Source organism: Ptychodera flava, chromosome 12 (assembly GCF_041260155.1).
Source record: "Ptychodera flava strain L36383 chromosome 12, AS_Pfla_20210202, whole genome shotgun sequence".
In the NCBI taxonomy this organism is placed as follows: Eukaryota; Metazoa; Hemichordata; class Enteropneusta; family Ptychoderidae; genus Ptychodera; species Ptychodera flava.
In genome coordinates this window covers 13,405,076-13,426,019 of record NC_091939.1, presented here as the reverse complement: position 1 = coordinate 13,426,019, position 20,944 = coordinate 13,405,076, and the positions used below count along the sequence as shown (strand labels likewise).

General features: G+C 40.4%; 1 protein-coding gene across 1 annotated transcript in view; it reads right to left on the bottom strand.

Annotated features, from left to right (window-relative positions):
- Window positions 1-3,904, bottom strand: part of LOC139145064 (opsin-5-like) — a 36,685-nt gene extending 32,781 nt beyond the window's left edge. Inside the window, exon 1 of the mRNA XM_070715998.1 lies at window positions 3,621-3,904. Coding sequence (XP_070572099.1) covers window positions 3,621-3,732 — 112 coding nt within the window. The 5' untranslated portion in view covers window positions 3,733-3,904. The remainder of the gene's footprint in view (window positions 1-3,620) is intronic.
- Between the last annotated feature and the right edge of the window lie 17,040 nt (window positions 3,905-20,944).

The window sequence follows — 20,944 nt, the reverse complement described above, 5'->3', positions numbered from 1 at the left end:
AACATGTGTTTTAATACTCACATTGATAGTATTGTTAGAAAAGCTTTTAGAATGATGGGTTTTATTAAGCGTACATGCGCTAACTTTTCAAATATTTCTACTCTGAGGTCTTTGTATGTGAGCCACGTGAGAAGCCACCTAGAATACTGCAGTGTTATATGGTCTCCATGGCAAGTAACACAAATTGATAAAATCGAACGAGTGCAGCAAAAGTTTATTAAATTTTTATGCTTTAAATCAAATCTGCAATATACTTCAGCAGAGTATTATTCTCTCAGTACCAGGTTTAAGCTTCCCCCACTGGTAAGGAGGCGTAATTAAATTTTTAGATGGTACTTTTGTTTTCAAACTTGTCAATGCACACTATAATTGCTCGTCCATTTTGTACAAAATACCTTTTAACGTACCATGCAGACTGCTGCGTAATAGCTACATTTTCCGCATCAGTGCCTCTAGAATTAATCTCAGGAAACACTCTCCAATTTTAAGATGTTTAAATACCATCAATGGAATTTTAAAAGATCATCCAAATATTGATTTATTCAGTTCTACTTCCACCTTTCGGCATGCGCTGCAGGGTGCATGTTTTTACTAGTTTCCTTGATTGTTGTGTTTAACTATGTGTTAGTTAGTTAGTTAGTTAGTTAGTTAGTTAGTTATGATTGTGATGTCACTTTTTATTTTTTTGCGTATAGTTTTCTTTTTTATATGTTAAATTTTATTTTCTAGGTGCCTGTAAATGGGCTTTATGCCCGTTGGTCTACCTAAACAAACATATAAATAAATAAATAAATAAATAAATAAATTAATAAATAAATAAATAAATAAATAAAACCAAGGCAACTTGTTTTATGTGGCAAAAACTGCACTCATAAAAATAAGTCGCCAGTCTAAGTTTATTTTGAACGAGATAATTCGGTCCAAATTTAAAGTAAGTCGATCGATACGGACCTGAAAGATGGCACAATTAAGCAGAAAGGACAAAGATATATGTTGATGATAGGGCAGTGGGGAACTTTGTCGTTGGGAGCGGGGACGCCAGACAGTGTCGGAGAGAGCAGTGGGGAGTTTTGATTGTTAGGAGGGGAGATGGAAAAAGGTTTAGTGAGAGGGGAAGCTCTTTGGAATCGTGGCGGGAAGGTATTTGTAAACGGCTTTCGCTTTACCCGCCAAATGTCTTTTTGCTCCAAATTCTTTTAAATGATGTATTTATTTGTTGAAGTTTCTTGAAATAGGTTAGTTAGCTGCCCTTGATCCAACTTATACCCTTGTTTGGTCATGGGTTGGTCGGAAATTCTACGGGTAAAAATTGTTGTTGCATCTGCATTCGGAGATTAATTTAGAATACTTTACCAGATCTCGATTTGTCAGAATTGATGACCTATTTCTCTGTCAAACAAAGATAATTACACTCTTTTAGAGATGACAGGGTATAGGTAACTATTTTGGGATAAGTAATTACATGCAAGAAATAATTAGAATTAATGGTAATTAGATTCAATTATGAAGAGTATAGCTGCACTACTCTGTAGCGTGTTCACCTATTGAATGTAAAACGCACTAATATTCAATACATTATGTAACGTCGCGGAAACGAATGTATTTAGATCGAACACCTAGTTCATTGGCAAGTTCAGCAATTACAAGAAAAGCGGAAACTTCTTCATTTCCCTTTTGAATTGCAGGTGTTCGTCAAAATGCTAATTTCCCTAATGAAATAATCTGATTCCCTGTATATTCCGATGATAGCAGCGCTGACGACATGCACGTCGGTCTATAAGTGGGCTATTTGAAAGTATAGAACAGATGAACAGAATCAGTGGAGCAATTCTTTTGGAAATAAAACGACTTTATCTAAAGAAAATATCTTACACTGTGATATCTTACATTTGTGATATGATAAGCCTGAATGTTATGAAACATGTCCTGCTGAGTCATCGACATTAGAGTTGGACACATGCCAGAATCACAGGGACTCTCTATTAGTAAATAGCGAGGTTTTGAAGGTACCGTCTCATGAACCAGTCATTTGTCTTGGATAGAAAATATTTCACACTGTTACAATTTGTGATATAATAGATATGAGTGTATCGTTATGGAACTTGTCCAGCTGATTCATCGACATTAGAATCACAGTTACAGGGACTGGCAATTAGTAATTAGTGGGGTTATGAATGTACAGTCACATGAACCAGTCGTTTGTCTTGGGTAGTTTATTCATGATAGAGATCGTGCTGGCAAGGAATGTGCCTTCAGGGTTTGGTAGAAGGCGTCAATTTATTGCGTGAATATTTGTTTTAATTCCAAATTTAATTCTTTACATAAACAAATTGCAGTAAACTTGCTGTTTGGCAGCCATATTAGATTGCATCGCGACACAAGATAGAATATAATAATGCCCGTTCTACTTCAGTGTATACTAGTACTTGCACTGACCTGCTTAAGGAACTAGTTGTATTTGTGAGTCAAGGAAATCCATTTCTTTTAAATTCAGGGTGGCCATTGTATCTTTAAGTATAGAATTTGATATTGTTGTACAGCCATACTTGTGAGCAAAAGCCAAAATACGCGCGGTTCTGACGGGTGCCAGTACATTAACGGTCCTACTTTTTCACGATAAACGAAAGCGATGATGTCACATTGATTCTTTTAATCGAGGACATCACAGGAAAGTTACTAGCTTAACCACATTCGTTGACGTCATTTGTGGTTCTCCACGTAAAATCCACAGTATTTTACAACCTCCTTAGGTGGCCTGTAACAGAGCGCACATTGCGTCTCATAATATGGCCAATTTCCCTCGATACAAGCTCTCGGTATACACGGATATCATTAAAATCACGTTTCAAGGTGTTACAAAGAAAGAACATGGTTAAGTAACTAGTAAATGGCTTAAAGAATGGTGCTTTGGATACCATGAGTGTGTGTTTGGGGAGATAAGCCATAGGAAAAGCTATAGGCCTATAAGATCAAGAAATCATCTCGACATGGTTGTATGAAATCTCGACGGTACTGTTGTTCACGTCACCACCGATCGACCTTGCTCTGAGAACAAACACGTATAAACGCTGCCGATGTATTTTCTATTTTTCACGTACTAAGTGTACGTGCTCGTAATAGCAAGTTTCAGCCCAATGCAGTGACAATTACTGTTGATAATAAAGGTAAGCGGCAGAGGTAGCCTTCTACTCAATGTTGCACTTCCTTCACAGCGTCCTGCTCACACTGTTGTGTCGAGACAGTAGATGGAGTTGCTATTCTCCTTTACTGTCTATGGTTTGATGGAAACTACTCAAAGGCATTGGCTAAACTATTTTACCGCGTATTTGAATACTTGCTTCAGCTTTGTTCATCTGTGACTGGACATAAGCACAGAGGTGTGATCTGAGCCGCAGAGCAAAGCGGTGAAGTAAAGTACACTTAGTAAAGCTACATTATTAAAGTAAAATAGCATAAAAAATTTTTAAAAATTGTTCACGGTGAATTCTTGAGAGCGATTTTGCGTTCGCATTACAATATCATGAAAAAAGATCAACAGACCGAGATACAGTTGGTAAAGAGTGCGTTTAAGCCGAAAGATAAAGAACAAAATGAGTTTTTATCACTCAAGTGCCACTTACCCGTCGCCGCCATCACTACCCCGATGAAAATGTCTGAAGTTGCCGATAGTTTTGACTCGTAGTTGGGATTTGAGTCGTTCGCCGTAGAAGTTGAAGCTTCCTGGATGGTCATTTCTGAGATGAGTGATGAGTGTGTCACTCCGAGGACTTCGTCCTCATGAGGCCCCCATCTACGAGGAAACCGACGATTATTTTACTCAACTGCATGCCAGTGGAACTGACACTCACCATGGTGGAGCACTGTGATAACGATGTGTAAGCCGCCATGACAAAGCGATGTCGACAGTGAATTTATCAATGCGGTGAAGGTTTCCTAACGCTACGTAATTTTGCGCATCGCTAGTTGTTAGGGATACCAATTTCATGCCTTGGGGGCGTAATTCTGCGTTATACAAAGACTGGACGTAAGAGGCCAAGCCAACTGACTCGACTGACAATTATAGAGGACTGACTGTCTAGGATGTGGTGGAAATAAATACATAAATAATAAAGCTAGCTTACTCTAGCTTACTCTGGTGTTTCGGTGGCATTTTAAAGGAAATACATCAATTCATTTCGGCCTCATTATTTGTTTGGACTCCATTATCAAAGCAGGTGGCTATAGCTAATGGATCATAATCAAGCACTGCCTTACGCGGGATCTTCGTATCCTACATTGCCAAATTGTCGCCCAACCTCGCCCCCACAAGATCCGACATTGTTCTACCATACTATTGGGCTGAAATGTTTTTGATGTCTCATTTGCATGAAATGTGCATACTATGAAGTTATTAAGAAAATACTGCAAAGGATGCAACGAGGACATTGGGGCAGCGCATCGCACCACGCGAAGTGGAGGCGATGCGCGGCGCCAATGTCCGAGTACACACTTTGCTGTGTTTTCGCAACAACCCAATAGTTCTTGCATTCGTTACCGTGGCGTGAAAGTCGCCAGATATTGACACATGGTATTGGAACAATATTCGAAGTTATGTGATCAATAAAGTAATACTACGTTCAGACAGGAAAAAAATTGAAACGTTTCTGTGACATTATTTGTGATTTACAAACACAAGGATTAAATATAGTTTGTCCACACGCGCAAAATTAAGTCTTTGTTTTGGTGTTTAAACCGGCTTAAGGTTCCAAGACAAGAAATTGACCTTTCAAAGCTAACGATTCTCTATTGGTTAATAAGCTCAGAACCCCCGTAAATTATATATTTTCCGAAAGCCTAGATATAGGGGAGCATTTTTGTTACCATAGTGTCACCATTGTTTACATAACTATCACGTGTTAGGTAATTTTTGCATAACATTTCAAAAATCAGTTTTCCCTATGTTTTGTTTCAATGCTTTGAGATATATGGCTGAAATTTGAGTGAGTGCAAGCTGGCCCAGGGATCTTTAAAAGCATGTATCAGAATTTTTTTAAACCTTCTTAAACAATTTTTATGCCCGAAAAACTTCCAGAGCAGCGAATTTAACCCTAGTTAATTTCTTTAAAATTGTGCTCAAAAAAAACTAAGCAAGATATAAAAGATCTGAGACACCCTTTGAAAGAGCGTTGTGACAGCTTGTAGTCCAGCAAGGTTGAGTCAGATATTTTGAAGTATTGAGACAAAACATAGGGAAAACTGATTTTTGAAAGGTTATGCACATTACCTGTCATGTGATAGTTATGTAAACAATGGTGACACTGTAGTTACCAAATTGTTCCCCTATATCTAGGCTTTCAGAAAATATATAATTTAGGGGGGGTTCTGAGCTTATTAACGACCGGAGAATTGTTAGATTAAAAAGGTCAATTTCTTGTCTTGGAACCTTAAAGGCATACTGTCACCTGTTCCAATTTTGCCACAGTTACCGTGGAAAGAGAAAATCTAACCAATCACTGATTTTAAGCGGGTGGCCGCTTTTTAAAAACAGCGCCCTCACATGGACATTTTGAATACAAAGGAACGCCCCTTTAACCATATATGGGCATATTTAGATTACAGGTGACTGTACACCTTTAATGCGCCCTCTCAAATTCAAAAGAATATGACAAAGCATACGGAATTGTAACAAGATGGCTGACATGAACGATGTCGTACCATGGAGGTACCTTCATGTTGCTGTCAACAACTTCTATGTACTCAAGTTTTAGTGCCTTCATCTTGTGGTGGCACTGATCAGCTACCTGTTTAAACCCTTTTGTAGAGCCCTTTCGGCAATTTCTTTTTTGTAAACGAGGCTGTCTCTACAGGTTCCGATCAGCATTCTCTGTATACTTTCGTCCGCCCAGACTGAGATAAGCAGACTGTCTCATTGTAAGATCAATTATTGACATGAGATGTAGTGCTCTGTTCCGCAGCCATGACGAAAGGAACTTGAATGTTGGTTGTTGTTTGTTATATGTTACAAATACGTGCGAGTGAGGGCGTTTAAGACGGCTCTGAAGCGGCTCAGTTCGTCCACACAGCGAGTTGCGGATAGAGTTAATCCCTACACCGGCTCAGGTCTGGTCAGCTAAACCGTCTCAAATTTGAAACGTTTCAGAACCACTTGGCAGCGTCCACACGTAACTGTGTATGAACGGCACATAATTCTACCCTATGAGCTGCTATTAACGAGTTATTTGGTCAAGGCGATAAGCCTCCTCGTAGGTGATCCATAGAACAAATTAATTAAGGGGTTTGGAGAGGGAATAAACAGATGTAGTTTTCTTGTAAACACTTATACAAAGATAGCTAGGGTTAAGTAATAGATATAATAAAAAAAATTTAATACATGAAATTTATTTATAATAACTTCTAGATAGACGAACATTATTATTAGGGAAGCAACGCGGGGCCGCGGGGAGGCAGGGAGGCACCAGGGGGGGGCAGTGACTAGGGTACCGGACTCACTGTCGGAGGAAGGTGAGTTCGAGACTCCAATACGGTGTTGTGCCCTTGAACAAGGCACTTTACTCCTCATTGCTCCATTGGGCAGTGGGTAATGAGTACCTCATCTTGTAATTCGGTTTGCCTGTTGGATAAGTAATAAACGAATAAATAAATAAATAAATACATTTGCAATACCCTGTCGTATTGATCGTTTTAAGTTCCCACACAAAATTCTATTGTTTTCGATGGTACATGTGTAATAATCTAAGGTTAGGCTGCGTTCACACACACCTCGTGGGGGAGAGTCCAAAAAAAGTTCTTAGATGTTTTCAGCTAACAAACTAACAATGCGTTCAAATCTCATTTTAAAGTCCCCGCCCTAAGAGGAAGGCAAAATGTGGCCGATTGCTTCGTCAAAAATATCAATAATACATGGGAGTCTATTTGGCAAACGTTACTATTAACATTTTTCCCATAAATAACAAGCTATATCTGTACATTTATATATGTTTGATAATTCAAGAAAATGGTACTTCAGTAGTAAAGAAAACGTGGGCAACTGTGATTAATAAGAATTTTACACCCCATTTTATTCATTTATCTACATGAAGCGAAGGAAAAATTAACCATCCATGTAACTAAAGTATGACCCTGACCTATATACGAACTCACGCATGCGCAACAGGGGTTTGGCGCAGCAGTGCATTGTCCTGACTAAGCGGGCCTGCTGAGCATGTTTATACACGTTCCGAAGGTGTACGGGAAATTCCGTGTGAGTCATCACCATCAAACTAGCCTATATAAAGGGACTTTTACACTCGTTGTCAGTCCGGCGGCCGGTTGCGGAGTCTAGCTGATGTTGAACCGAAGTTCCTATCGGTACGAACTAACTTTCATATCCATTCAATCCATAATATCGTAGATATCGCTCCAGCGGCGGACTAAATCCTTCTTGTTTTTGAATTTCTAGCGCCTGATGAAATATGTCCTGAATAAGTTCTGATCCCGGAGCCTCCTCGTTCCGAAGGGTTGCACCTTTTTCTTGTATTTGTGTAAGCAGCTGTTTATATTGAACATAATAATGTTTATATTTCTCTCGTCTCTTTGCTACACCAGTTTTCCCTTGTATCACATCAATAACAACACCTGGTATAGGAGTTAAGGCTAACAGTACCGGAACTGTAGGGAATTGCTGCTATTACAGCAGAGCTTACAAGAATTCCCTTAGTAATATTAAGAGCCATATCAATTCGACCCATTAATTTATAACTTCGTCGATATGCAGCACTTGTTCTTTCGATATAGTCGGCCAATTGTTCAACGCTTTCAACAACTGAGATGTGCATTTTTACTGTATATGTAAGGGGGGATAAAAAATAATTGTAGTAATATAGAAAGACAATATGGCAGAAGGAGGAGAAGATATACCAATCCAGGATTTCGATGTTGCAAATGTAAATGACGATGATGATGACGCTACTGCTGAAACATCATTTATAGAAGATGATAATACCATTGCAGAAGCTGATCCTTCCCTGGCTAGCCCACAGGTTGATCGTTTGATTGGACAGAGAAGAGAACTTACACAAGATATGGCTGAACAACTCTTAGACAAATATAATATTACTGATAAGTATGCACGAGACGAATTGATTATGAATGCTGATATTATTGGTAATGATCTGTATTATAAAAAAAAATCAGAGTTACAACAGATAAAGGAAGTAGATTTTTAGAGAAATCCACATTAAAAAGTTTAAAAGGAGGTTCTGAATTTGTAAACAAAGTATATAAATATGTGAGCCCGAATATGTGAGTCGTACATTGTATTCTGTAGATGTGGAAAACGATAAAATACCGGCTGAGAAGATGACGCCAGAAGACATGGGTATATACAAAGATAAACTGACAGAGTTACGACAAGATGCCTCTGGTAATGCAGATAAAATACAAGCTTTTGAAAATAAAATCGAACAATGGAACAATCTAAACCCAGAATATAGAGCTATTAATGATGAATTAAGGATTGCGAATATGCGTATTAGCGACCTTAACAACGAAAAAGTTAAAATAAGGCTATTGAAAAGAGAAGCTGAAAAACAGTTAAAGGAAATTCCTGAAGATCACACCCAAGGAAAAGAAAAAGCCAAGAAACTACTAGCTGAACTCATAACAAGAGAAGCTAAAGTTGACAATCGAATTGAATACGAACATGGTAAGATCAGTGAGGCACGTGAAAGTCTGGCTACGACTAGGTCTCTTCGTGATGTAATTTCTGATCCAGAATTATCACTGAGACTGAAGCTGACAGAGTTATTTAAACGAAATGGTATTACAATCGCTGCAATACTGACTGCCCTTGGAATGACAATATCAACAATTGCCCTGGCTGTGACTAGAGGAGGAGGGGGGAGGAGCGGGAGCAGGGGGAGAGGAGCAAACGCAGGAGGTTCAGGTCCGCCCAAAGTATATACAAAAGCGAAAGAAATTGTAAAGCAATTTGGCGAATGGTTAAAAACCTTGGCCGCAAAAAGTGCTGCTGCAATACCAGGTTTAATCGGCTCCCTCGTCAGTTTTCTATTAAAAACAGCAGGATCGGTTGTCGGATTTGTTGGAGAACAGCTATGGATATTTTTAACTGGATTAACATTAGTCATTATAAATAAAATTATGTATTAATATGGCATCGACATGTTTGGTGAAAAGAATATTGCAAAGTTTCTTTCTAAAATAAAGACCTGTTTGGTTTCTCTGTCGAATTGGAAATGGTGCAAACTCCGACGGGTAAATCGCCATATACTTCGAGCAAATCCAGGTGTCCGACTCAAAGATGATAATCTATATCATAACATATTAGCTTTCGTGAAGGAATGTCAAAAGACTAACTTCTTTAAGCGACTAGAATTCATAGCTGTATTCCAGGATACTGAGGATGACCAAGAGGCTCATCATCTCCAAGAATATTGGGTTCTTCGATTGATTCGCGACACAGGCAATCGATTTATCTTTCAGGCAGACGGAAATATTTACGTAAAGATGTGATTTTTTCTTCTAAGTCATTATATACACGAAGTGAAACTTAAGATGTGATTAATTTTCTTTTCAACTGTAATTTCTTTTTTTCTTCTACTATATACATTACACGAAAAATGGGGTACGATAGAACATTATCACCGACTTTCACCAACCGAATACCGAATGGAACGAAGTCAGAAAGAACTCATCACGTGATTGCTCATAATCCAAGTGAGGCAGATCCAGGCCAGACACTTATCATACGATGTCCGAAGTTAGAAAGCGGAGTACTCTTAGTTCCAGATACTTTCGACCTGGTTTTTGATCTCGAAGTAATGGGAGGTGGAACTACCGTGTAGTACAAAATGTTGCAAAAAATTTGGTGGAGAGTATGAAACTCACATTTGAGGGCCAGGCACTTTCCGATTTGAGTAAATATAACCTCATTGAATGCTATCGTGATCTCTTCAAACATAAAAAGGAGAGATCGAACATGACACTGTACGGAATTCAGAACGAAAATCTAAGAAAATTGAGAAGTGGCGCGGCCGATGCAGATGCCGCCGTCGTGGGCGATAATTTACTTTTTGACACATATAAAACAAAATATGCTATTCGTCTCACTCATCCCCTCATAACAGGCCATGGAGTTGCATATCCATCAGCGTTAGGGAGTCATATCGAATGGGAAATTACGTTGGCACCCGCCCCCCAATTACTTGTTAGTAATAAACTGATTACAACCAATTATAAATTAAAAAACATTCAAATGGAATACGAAACAATTTCTGACCTCAATCTCGCGAGGTCAACTGCTGGTTATTACAACGGTGGAAAAAGTTACCTTTACGAGCATATACATTATTTTAGAAAAATCCCATTCAAAGAATCGGACACGGTTATCAATGAAAATATAAATGTACCACGACGTAGCATTAGAGGTATCGCTATACTCTTCACTAAAAATCAGAATCAGTCAGAACTGAACAGTGAACTTTTCTTTAACCCATCCATTGAATCTGTGTCTGTAATGATTGAAGGCATTGCAAATAAAGTGTACGCTCAGAAGATGATACCAAGACAATTTTGGCGAGAGGTGCGACGGTATTTTGCTGAAGATAAAGATTGGTGTGAAATTGATATAGATGAGGCGGTATTTGAAGAATAAATTCTGTCTGTTTATCGATCTGCGTAGTTTTAAAGATATTGAGTTTCATGGAAATGGTTTAAAAGTAATGAACACAAAGGACGGAATTCAACTTGAGATCCTGAAGAAAGATACCGCGTGGGTGTGGCGATGACGCTCACAATGATAATATATTTGCCCACATTTATGTTATCAGTGATGCCCTGGTCTCTATTGAAAATAGTAGATTAAAGTCTTTACAATTTAACCATGACCCGTCGTCCGTCCTATCGGCCATGTTTCTGCCAGACCATTCGCCTGTGTCTGGATTGTATAACTGCACACGTTTGATATCATTTGGCGCCATCATAATTTTACTACGCTTTTCACTACGGATTTCTCCAGCCTTTTTCCGTACAAACTGTACAAATTGTGCCGGCTCCGGCTCCTTCCCAGTTTCAAATAGATCTTTATAATCTTCAAAGTTCAAATGTTTTCTAACACAAACATCTTTCACCCCTTTATTTTTTTTCGTCTCGGAAACGGGAGTTCGAAAAGCATACACTTTCGAGCGTATGCCAACAAAATCAAGAATAGGTTCACCATTCAACTCATCTTTAAATTTACCTATCACTTTTTATTAATCTTCGGAAAGTTGGGTCCACTCATCCCACTAGTATCATATATAGACTTCTCACCATTCTTTTCCACATCTTCCCGAACTATATCATTGAAAGTTAGTCCGGGTCCGGTATTGGTACACTGTAAACAAAACTGTCAGTATCCATGTAGGCTAATCGTATTCCAGGGAACGTTTCGAAAGTAATTGTAATGCGTCTCATACATAAGCAGCTTAGAAAGTTCCAGTACTGCGGCGCCGATGAAAACTGGTTTTACATATCTATGCTCATCCGTTTTCAGTTCCAGTAGGGCACTGTCGCAGGAATCGCCATCCTCTTCGGAAGTTATGAAAGTTATATGTTTCATCTTTGGATTATACTTCTGAATCTTTTTACGTCCACTATCCGTGCCGTTCCAGTCCGAAACAAATTTAAAGTCTCTGTACTTTCGAACATCTTCTATGTCTTACCGAACATTGCATTATTCATCAGCTTATAGAAATTCTTTTCAAAATCTGTCTTCCCTTTTGCCTCATTTTAGTGTTAAAGTCAATATATTTCGCGAGACATGGAGCTTCATCGAAAGCAAGCACCCGATAAATCTTTTTCAATCTCATTCCCATCCGAAGATAGAATTCCAGCAACTTGTAGTGTAAGACATAGGACTCTCTATCCATCACACTTGTAATCAGTCGACCGCCCTGCCTCGGAAATTCATAGTGATGCGGTGCTAATGGCAAATCGCTGTGTTCTTCATGTAATTCGGCTGGATATTCTAAGTCTACTTCTAGAAAACTTGGAGGAAAGGTGGAACCAGGTCCCCACCCTCCGGAACCAGCTCCCCATTCCTCCCGCTCTTCCATCGTCATCCAATGAAGTCCGCCCGTAGGCATTGCCTGACTCATTGCCCAGCCGTAGAGATTGTTGCATCGAGATATTTTATTTCGGTCACCGGCTTCTCTGGATCGTAATTCCCGCCGGCGGGGCCAGCGAGCCGGATGTTATTTGTCTGTAAATAATGAATATTACACTGGCTGATACCGCCTCGAATTCCCCTTGTACGAAAGTCATCTGCTCAGCATCTTGAATGAGTCTAAATTATTACCCGTGTAAAGTAACATAGCATCCCATGTCAAGCCAGGCGCTGACATGTAATGGGCCGGATCTAACTTATATGCTTCTAAACATGTGTCACGAGAAATTTTCGATATATTTGCAAGAAGTAGAACGTCAGTCTCACAATAGAATTCCATATAATCACGAATCGTCTTACATCCAACTTCGTCCCATACTCTTAATGCATGTTCGTAATCAGACTCTGAAATCCCCTCTTCCGTCAATTCGCTATAAAATTCCCCTCTCTCCGGGAGCTGGTTCTCTCCCAGTCTGTCAACCGAGTCTAAATATTCGTAGGGGAAGAAACCTTTCGCCCTTTGAATGTCCGGGTACGTAAGTGGTACTGCCGTCCATCCGTGGTCCGGCACAGTTTTTGCCACTTGCCAACTTCGCCAATGACCCCATCATCAGCTGAGCACTGTCCATAAACTTTATAGAAAAGAAACGTCTCTTTATCTCCCTCTTCCCTCCGGCAACAACAATTGAGGCACTAAAATAAATGTTTTCGAGAGACCCATAATTCCTCCATTGCTCGTCTTAGCTATGATATTTGGCTCTGGTCCCCCTCCTCGATTTCATGTAATTCTTTCAAAATAAAAGAACCATCGTATCCCTTGAGGTTGTGAAAGTAGATAGGAATGGTTCTCGACGGCCGGCATCCTTCGCAATAGAAGGTCGCCTCCTCCTTCACTACTCGGTATCCTGCCGGCTCTCCACATGCAATACAGACTGGATACCTCGCGCGGTAATTAGAGGATCTCTCATCGGTATTATTTTCCAATAATACGATTTCGAATAATTACTCGGCCGTTCTTTCATATCCTTTAGAAAGTCTGTAACACAGGAGACCTGTGAATGTTCTTTTACCATAAACAGTGGGTCGGCCCGTCCGAAGGTCCGCACCCCCCACCCCGTTCCACCATAACATACGAAAGACAAATTGGAATGTGCCGGCCGGTCCCCTTCTCAATAATTGCCTCAGTATCTGCATAGACGACGTAGGGAGAAGGAACCTTCTTCCGATGTCCTTCAAATTGACACACTTCCTTAGGAAAATCTGGCTGGGCAGTGTCTGTTCCACAGTATACCTGATGTTTTTTAATTCTTCTGTTGACTTAAAACCTCTTTTACAAACCATGCAAATACACTTCCGTCTGCGCTCATTCTTTCGATTAGTACGAGAATTACGAAGGCGATTTTCCGCAGTAATTGGTACGAAGTGAGAACGGCCGCCGTCTTCGCCAACTATCAGTAAGATATTTGCTATTTGATTCCTATCACCTTCGGAACGGGCTTCACCTTCCGTTCCGTCAGGGGCTCCGCACAGCTACTATATAACACATTTATGCGGCCGGAGGACGGGATCATTTTCGTAGATCTGAAATACTTGAAGTTTGATGCTCGGATTTTGCTGCTCGAAGCGCCTGAATACAGTCATATCGGCGGGCGTGGGCGTGGGAATACCTTCCCAACAGTAGTCAGCCATAAATGGGGCGTACGTATTCCATTTTCTCCTTACCTGACCACATTTCTTTTCACGAAACTCGGGGTCGGCCAACTTTAAACTTGCTACGATGGCGTATTGAAAACAGTTCTCGCCCCGAAGGTAGCACCAAGATCGCTAACACAATGCTTATTTTTTAACCATCCGGGAAGTTGGACTGCGCCAGCCCAGCCCCGAGTAAAACTTCTACTAGAATTACTTCAAAATTAAGTATCTCCTCGAGAACGAGACCAGAACCCTCAACATTTTCAATTGTATCAAGCATACGATCGTAGCGATCTATTAATTGTTGCCCCACATCCGATCCCGATCCTCTACATCTTTTGTGTATGTATCATTTAATTTAACATACAATGAACGCGGTTGTGTATTACCAGTTTTCGGATCCGATAATTTGACTTCCATTTCGGTAAAAACAGAGTACATCTTTCGTTCCGAATGGACCATACCTTCAATATCCACCAGCTCCCCGATATCCTTGACTCGCTTGACTTCAGGAAATTTTTTTTGTAAAACTGCTCCCTTGAATGCTGTATGTAAACTGGCCATCTTTATGATATATACTATCCTAAAATTTTTTTAAAATGAAAAAATAATTATTCTATGATAGGTCATCAAAATCCACTATAATATTTTTGTCAGCATTTATTTGTTTATATATCTCACCTAATCTTTCTAAGTCGACTAGTTCTCTCCACATCTTGAATTTCTGGTTTATTAGGCGCAGCACAAAATATTAATCTCTCAACAGTGAAAGAAAGAGCAACGCTTACTTAAGCGCGGTTTAAAATGCTAAGAATTCTATCTTACTACCTTTTCGGATATTACGAGGTACAATAGCAGGATTTTCTCGGACTGGTAGTGAGACTCACTGTTTTAAAACCGCAGTCAATTTCTTGAACCATATCAATACATGTAGCGAAATCGTGATTTCTCCTCTCCCTCTCCCTCTTTTAAACTGAAATTTAAAATACCTCATGCCCGGCTGCGCCCCGCTCCCTCGCTTCTGATACACTTTAGATGGATTGTAAAATCCGCAGGAATTATTCTTGGAGTGAGCGGCCAGGCTTGCAGCATAACTTTTAGCAGTAGCTGCATCGAAACTTTCACCTAGGGTACGGAATATTATTAAATCAGTAAACTTTTGAAGACTCAGTTGCCAACTGACACACACCCCATCGCATGTAGCTGGATCTCCTCCCGAACCATATTTAGGTCCGATGTTGAAAACTACTTCTAGCTCACTGTCTACGTATATGAAAGGATCTACATATTCACCAAATACTAATTTGCCTCCATCATCAATTTTGATGTTTTCTCCGGTTTCAAGTATTTTTATTGCATCTGAAATAGAAAGGATTGTCATTGTCTTATCGTATATATCTTAATAAAAAAAAATTTTAAAAAAATTTCTATGATATAGTATCCTAAAATGTCATACATATTCATAAATGGACCAACTGGAAGTGGTAAGAGTTACGATGCAATAAATTTGGATCCGTATCACGTACCAGAATTTGACACTAGTTTTTCCAGCAACATTGCCGACTTTTATAATGGGCGCCACGTTTCGATTGCCGATTTTCAGAACCAGTTTATAGAACATACGCTTAGTTTACAATGTCAGGCTGGGAGGAGGAGGGAGGAGCCCCCTCCCTTCAGAACAATACATTATTTGTGACTCTTCCATAATTCAACATCTGACTTTTTCTCGAATCCGGGGCGTTCCACGGAGGAAGAAAAAAAGATTGTTTCTAGAGCATTTGACCATTTACCAGTTTCATTATCATATTCAAAGATATGCCTTGGGATTATTGCAGGCGGAATGTGTTGACTCGAGCCAGGTCGTACGAAATAGCCGCCTTAGAAGAACTAGAAGAGATTCACAATAAGTTCAAACAGACTTTCTTAGAAATTTGCCACGACTACAGACTTCCATGTTTGGTAATTCGGAACGCTCTTACCCCCCTCGTTCTCAAGAATATACTTAATCCAACAATTGATACCGAGACAGTCGGACCAGTAGAATATCCACGAGCTTTTGACTTTGGAATTGCATGGGGCAGCTCACGCGATAGCGGCAGCCAGGGATTTTTAATAGACGGTTTCAAGGAGGAGGAACTTGAAAAAGCGTACTTCCCACCTGGTCAAGAACAACTAGAACAACCTCGAGTCTCACTAAAGAACCTACACAAACTTCTTAACGCTTGTGAATCTGTGTGTGCTTATAATGCTTCGTTTGACCTACGAGCATTGACATATGAACCCTACGGTTCTGAACACGGGACTTTGAAGTTACTTGTCTATGGCTCATGTCAGTTGTGTACATTATACTTCAACCAGAACTTATCGATAAAGCTGAACAAGGGGGACTCGAAAGAACGGACTGTGGTAACATGAGAAGTCGTTTTGAAGATCTTGCAAACTTAATATGTTCAGGAACTGAGGGGCCCCTCCGGAACCGCTAGGCCCGGATCCCGCCTCCTCCCCCGTACCCCCACCTCATCCACATACGTGCCGAAAAAGATGCAGTAAGTGAACATTACTTACGACAGTACATGATAAATACTTGGCCAGGTGGGGGGTGGAAGTGGGGTGGTAAACTGACACTTTCGGCTTTCAAGAAATTAAGACTTTTTCCATGGTACTTATTGAATAACTTTCGTAAATACTTACGTTAGTACTTACGTAGTACTTGACAAGTACCATGGACAGGAACTTACGAAGTACTTACGTAGTACCAGCACAGGAACTTACGAAGTTCTAATAACATTTTCCTCCGGCTCCCAACTATTGAAACTTTCTGGATAACCTTTCCATTTTATCAGATAATATTTCTTTCCTCTAATTTTTTCGTCTTCAAAATTCGTTCTACTCTGTACAGCTCGTCAGCACCACGTTCTGAAGGTGCGCTCTGAAGTTCATCGGAGTAGAAAGTGCCGAGTATTTCCTCTCCATTCAGATCTTTTATTTTGTAAACTGGTGGCGTTCCCAAGCCAGCTGCGTACACAACTTTTGAAACTACGAAAATCTCCTCTGTCCAATTTGGTAAATATCCTTTCTTAAAAGTGGTCTTGTATTTTGTAATTCGAACCCGTTCTCCCGGCTTGAATTCAGGGTCAACTCCCCCGGCTGCCAACTCAGGACCGAATAGTGTATAAAATGCCTGCCAATCGTTCTCCTCTGTTACGTCCCTGGGTTTCATTTTGATACTTCCGTGTACGGTGTTATTGTAATTCTCAAGAAGGTGGGGTAGAATGGGGAGCCAGGAACGTGTCTGTTTATATGTAAAGTATTTCCACATCATCGTCTTGAGGGTCCGATTAAAACGTTCAACGACGCTAGCTTTTTTGTCACTGTAGGTGTGAAACCAATGAATTCCCACCTCCTGGAGCCACCCCTGCATTTTCTGATTAGTAAATTCCCGCCCCTCATCTGTCTGAAGTTTGTCGGGCCTTCTCCCAGATTTCTTAATCACATCTTGTAGTGCCTTCAGAGTGTCATCGGCCGTTTTTGACTGTATTGGCCTAGCCCAGGCATATTTACTGAGTACATCGATTACTGTTAGCATGTATCGAATGTTACGATTCTCTTTTGCGAATGGGGGAGGGAATTCCACGAGATCCGCTTGCCATTGAGAGTCTATCGATGTTACAAAAACGCGTCGGCCGCCCCGGAAGGCACCCCCATGAGAACGAGGTACCGGTTTATGTAGATTATAAGTTAGCTGAGTTTTTAACCAGTCCTTCACCTCTTTCTTGGTCACGGACAGGAGTCCGCTGGCCCGTGCTGCGTCATACAATTTTTGTACACCTCCAAAACCAGTTTTCGGGTTGTAATATAATTCTCTAAGAGTACCTTCGGCTTCAGCTTCCATAATTGCTATATTATACGAATAATTTTATGTCGTACGGAGGGCATCTATATAGTACCAAAATCGGCGGCCACCGGACCCTCTATAAATCTCATACTATACGGATGCCGTAAACGAAATACTAGTTTACTGAATGGCCTACTTTTCAATTGCTTGATTAGGCCCACGGCTTCCTGTTCTGACACCTCCATTCCATATTCTTTTATAATAGTTTTGTTGTCTATCTTGTTCGGTGTGTAAAATAGTACTAACATCTGTATGTTTTCCCTAAATGGTGTTTACTAATACTAGTATATTGTTGAGTCAGAACCCAGACAGATAATCCGTCATGTCTTGCGCTGAAACCAAGTTGGACTAAAACGTTACTGCGCTTCTTCATATCTTTGGACGAGGCGCAGTCATCGAGGATTATTAAAGTGTTCGTTCCAGCCCATTCTTTATGCAGTAGGTTAATGTATCATCCACTGCATCGAGTCCGACTGGAAATATAAACACATTATCATCGGTGAAAATGAATCTTCTATTATACGCTTTATTATTCATGAATGTTGGGCAAATGAATATCACATATTCGAATTTCCTTAAGTACGGACCGGTGAGGAGGTCCAACATAAATTCTGTTTTGCCAGAATATGTCGGTCCAGTTATAATCATGTTGAATGGTGGGGTTACGTATATTGACATTCCTCTGGATCTATATACTGTAAATTAATGAATCTCTTCTAGTTCTTTTAAGTTACTGGTTCGAGTTAGATGAAACCCAGTCACATCGACAGCATCTGAATGAACTATATAGTTAGTGACTTTATTCCAGTACCTACAATAGTAATGAATATTGCTAAAGATAACAAACCAATTTTACCATATTCGTGAATAGGGTCTACGCTGGTCGTAGATGCTGCCCGTTCCGGGGAGGGGAGGGGAGGGGACCGAATCCGAGTCGTGTCATTGTGAGGTGACTCTCCGGGCTCGTCCTGCCACTTCACGGGATCCTCCCCCCTCCATCTCGTGTACAGCACTTTCTCGAACTTCAGTGTTTATATCACCGTTCACCCGAAGGACATAGATTCTGTTGCGTATTGCAATTCATTATTATAACCCGAGATTGCCGGGCCCGAAAGAATGACCATCTCAGACGGTAAGAGAAGTAAATTGGGTGAGACTGCCATATCAAGTTTGACACCAGTATTCATTATTGTGTCTTGATATCGCCTATAACTGATTACTTTGTCGGTATTACGAATTTCATCTTCGAGGAGAACGCCGAATTCTTTTCTTACTTGCTCTGCGCTGCCAGTATCGCCACAATGGTACTGCGAATATTTGCTTGTGCGCCGAGTATGCAATATACGTAGGCTTCAAGACTTTCGTTGAGGCGGGCTAGGCCGCCTTTGTTAGTCCCGAGTCTCCTGTCAGAGGAATGAAACTATTATATTGTCCCTCCGATCCATCATTTCGGAAGAAATAAGTAGTGTGGTCGTTCTTTGTCGGGACAGTACATGTTTTTCTTTCCAAAAATGGTATGTGTATAGAAAACGCCTCCGTCGGCGGAGAGGAAAAAGTCCCGACCGTTGTATATCGCTTTTGGCTGTCGAACAGGGGGAGCCACGATTAGTGTAATATTCATATCCATAACCAAGACCTTTATTTTGACCTTTTCGATAACGAAAGTCGGACTTCGTTGGACTTATATTTCCAAATTCTGTACAAGAAGTCATATTGGACGAGATTGTACGGATTGTCGCCCGCTTTGAAGGTGGGGGTATCGTCTGGAAGTGCAACGCCCATTTCGTGAAGGATCCGACGTATTGTAAAGTATACATGGAAACGGCAGAATGATCGTATTTGGGGCGGAAATTTCTTATCAAAGAGATGGGCGAATGATATACCACAACCAGTAGTGCTGCACCATACGGCGAAATTCAGTTGCTGGTCCCAGTATTTCATATGCGGGCTGCCCAGCCAGACATTACTTTCTTTCGCTGATCGATGAGTGATTACGTTATCTTTAAATATATCCCGTGGATGAAAAGTAAATTTATCTGTCGGCGTTACATATATTTCTAAGTCCATGAGAACACGTTTTATGTCGTTTGGATTGGAAGGAATATCAGAATGCTGTACTGTCGGTACGCTCGTCTTATTCAATTGAAAAGCAACTGGGAATAGGTCTGTACTCATTATTCGTGTTTCTATATACATATAGATTTAAATGGAGGAGAATTTTCCATACTTCGGAATCGTACTAACATTCCAGACCATGTTAATATTATATTTCGGATTCAGGTTTAAACGAATTTTTTATTTTACTAAGAATAGATAACATACTGCAAACAATGGAGAATTTAATAAAGTCATCGGCAGCGGCAAATACGACAGCGCCTATCTGAACGGTTCTGAAGGACCAACCGCAGCGTCGGACAATAATCGATCCATAATAGAGACGAAACGTGAAAAAATACTCTGTGTCATCGCAAGTGGTCAAAGCAAGTTATTTTTTGGTAAGGAGATTTCAGTTGCTGACGTAGAAAAATGGAAAGATGAAACGGTGGTTAAAGCCTTCAAAATGTACGAAGCGAAATACAGTTTCTTATAAGTGATACCATCACTCAAAGTTTCATAGATCTAGGAGCCCGTGCAATCAGTCAGGTAGTTCCAATCGATGATCGAGATAACTATGCCACTGATCTTAAAAAGGATTTTATTCTAAACAGTGAAATAAAACGATTATCAGGACGGATAGCGTACACATGGGGGCCCCTGATTGCTCTAATTTCCACCGGTTTAATTACGGGTAAACATTTAAATTTTAAAAAAATCGGGTTTAATATAGTACCTGAAATAAATGGATTCAACTTCGACGACTCAGCAAACGGCTCCGCCAGGGACTCCGTCAGAAGCCCCGCGACGGGGCCCACACCGCAAACGGAAACAACGACTCTACCACCGACACAGCGCAACATAGAGAAAGTGACGTTACCGCCGAAGCATCCAGGGAGAGTTGCTGCGGGCAAGAAATTAGCGGAATGGAACAGGCAAAACAAGGAGAAGAAACTAAAAGCAATGGAGGGGAATGATAGCGATGCGGTAGCGACAAACTGTATAAGCCTACCGCCTACAATGAAAGAACAGTGTGATAATAATTCACGCTGGTATAATAAATGTTATCTTGTTTTAGGAATTGTGGGAGTTTCATTGACTGCATTAGGGCTATATTGGGG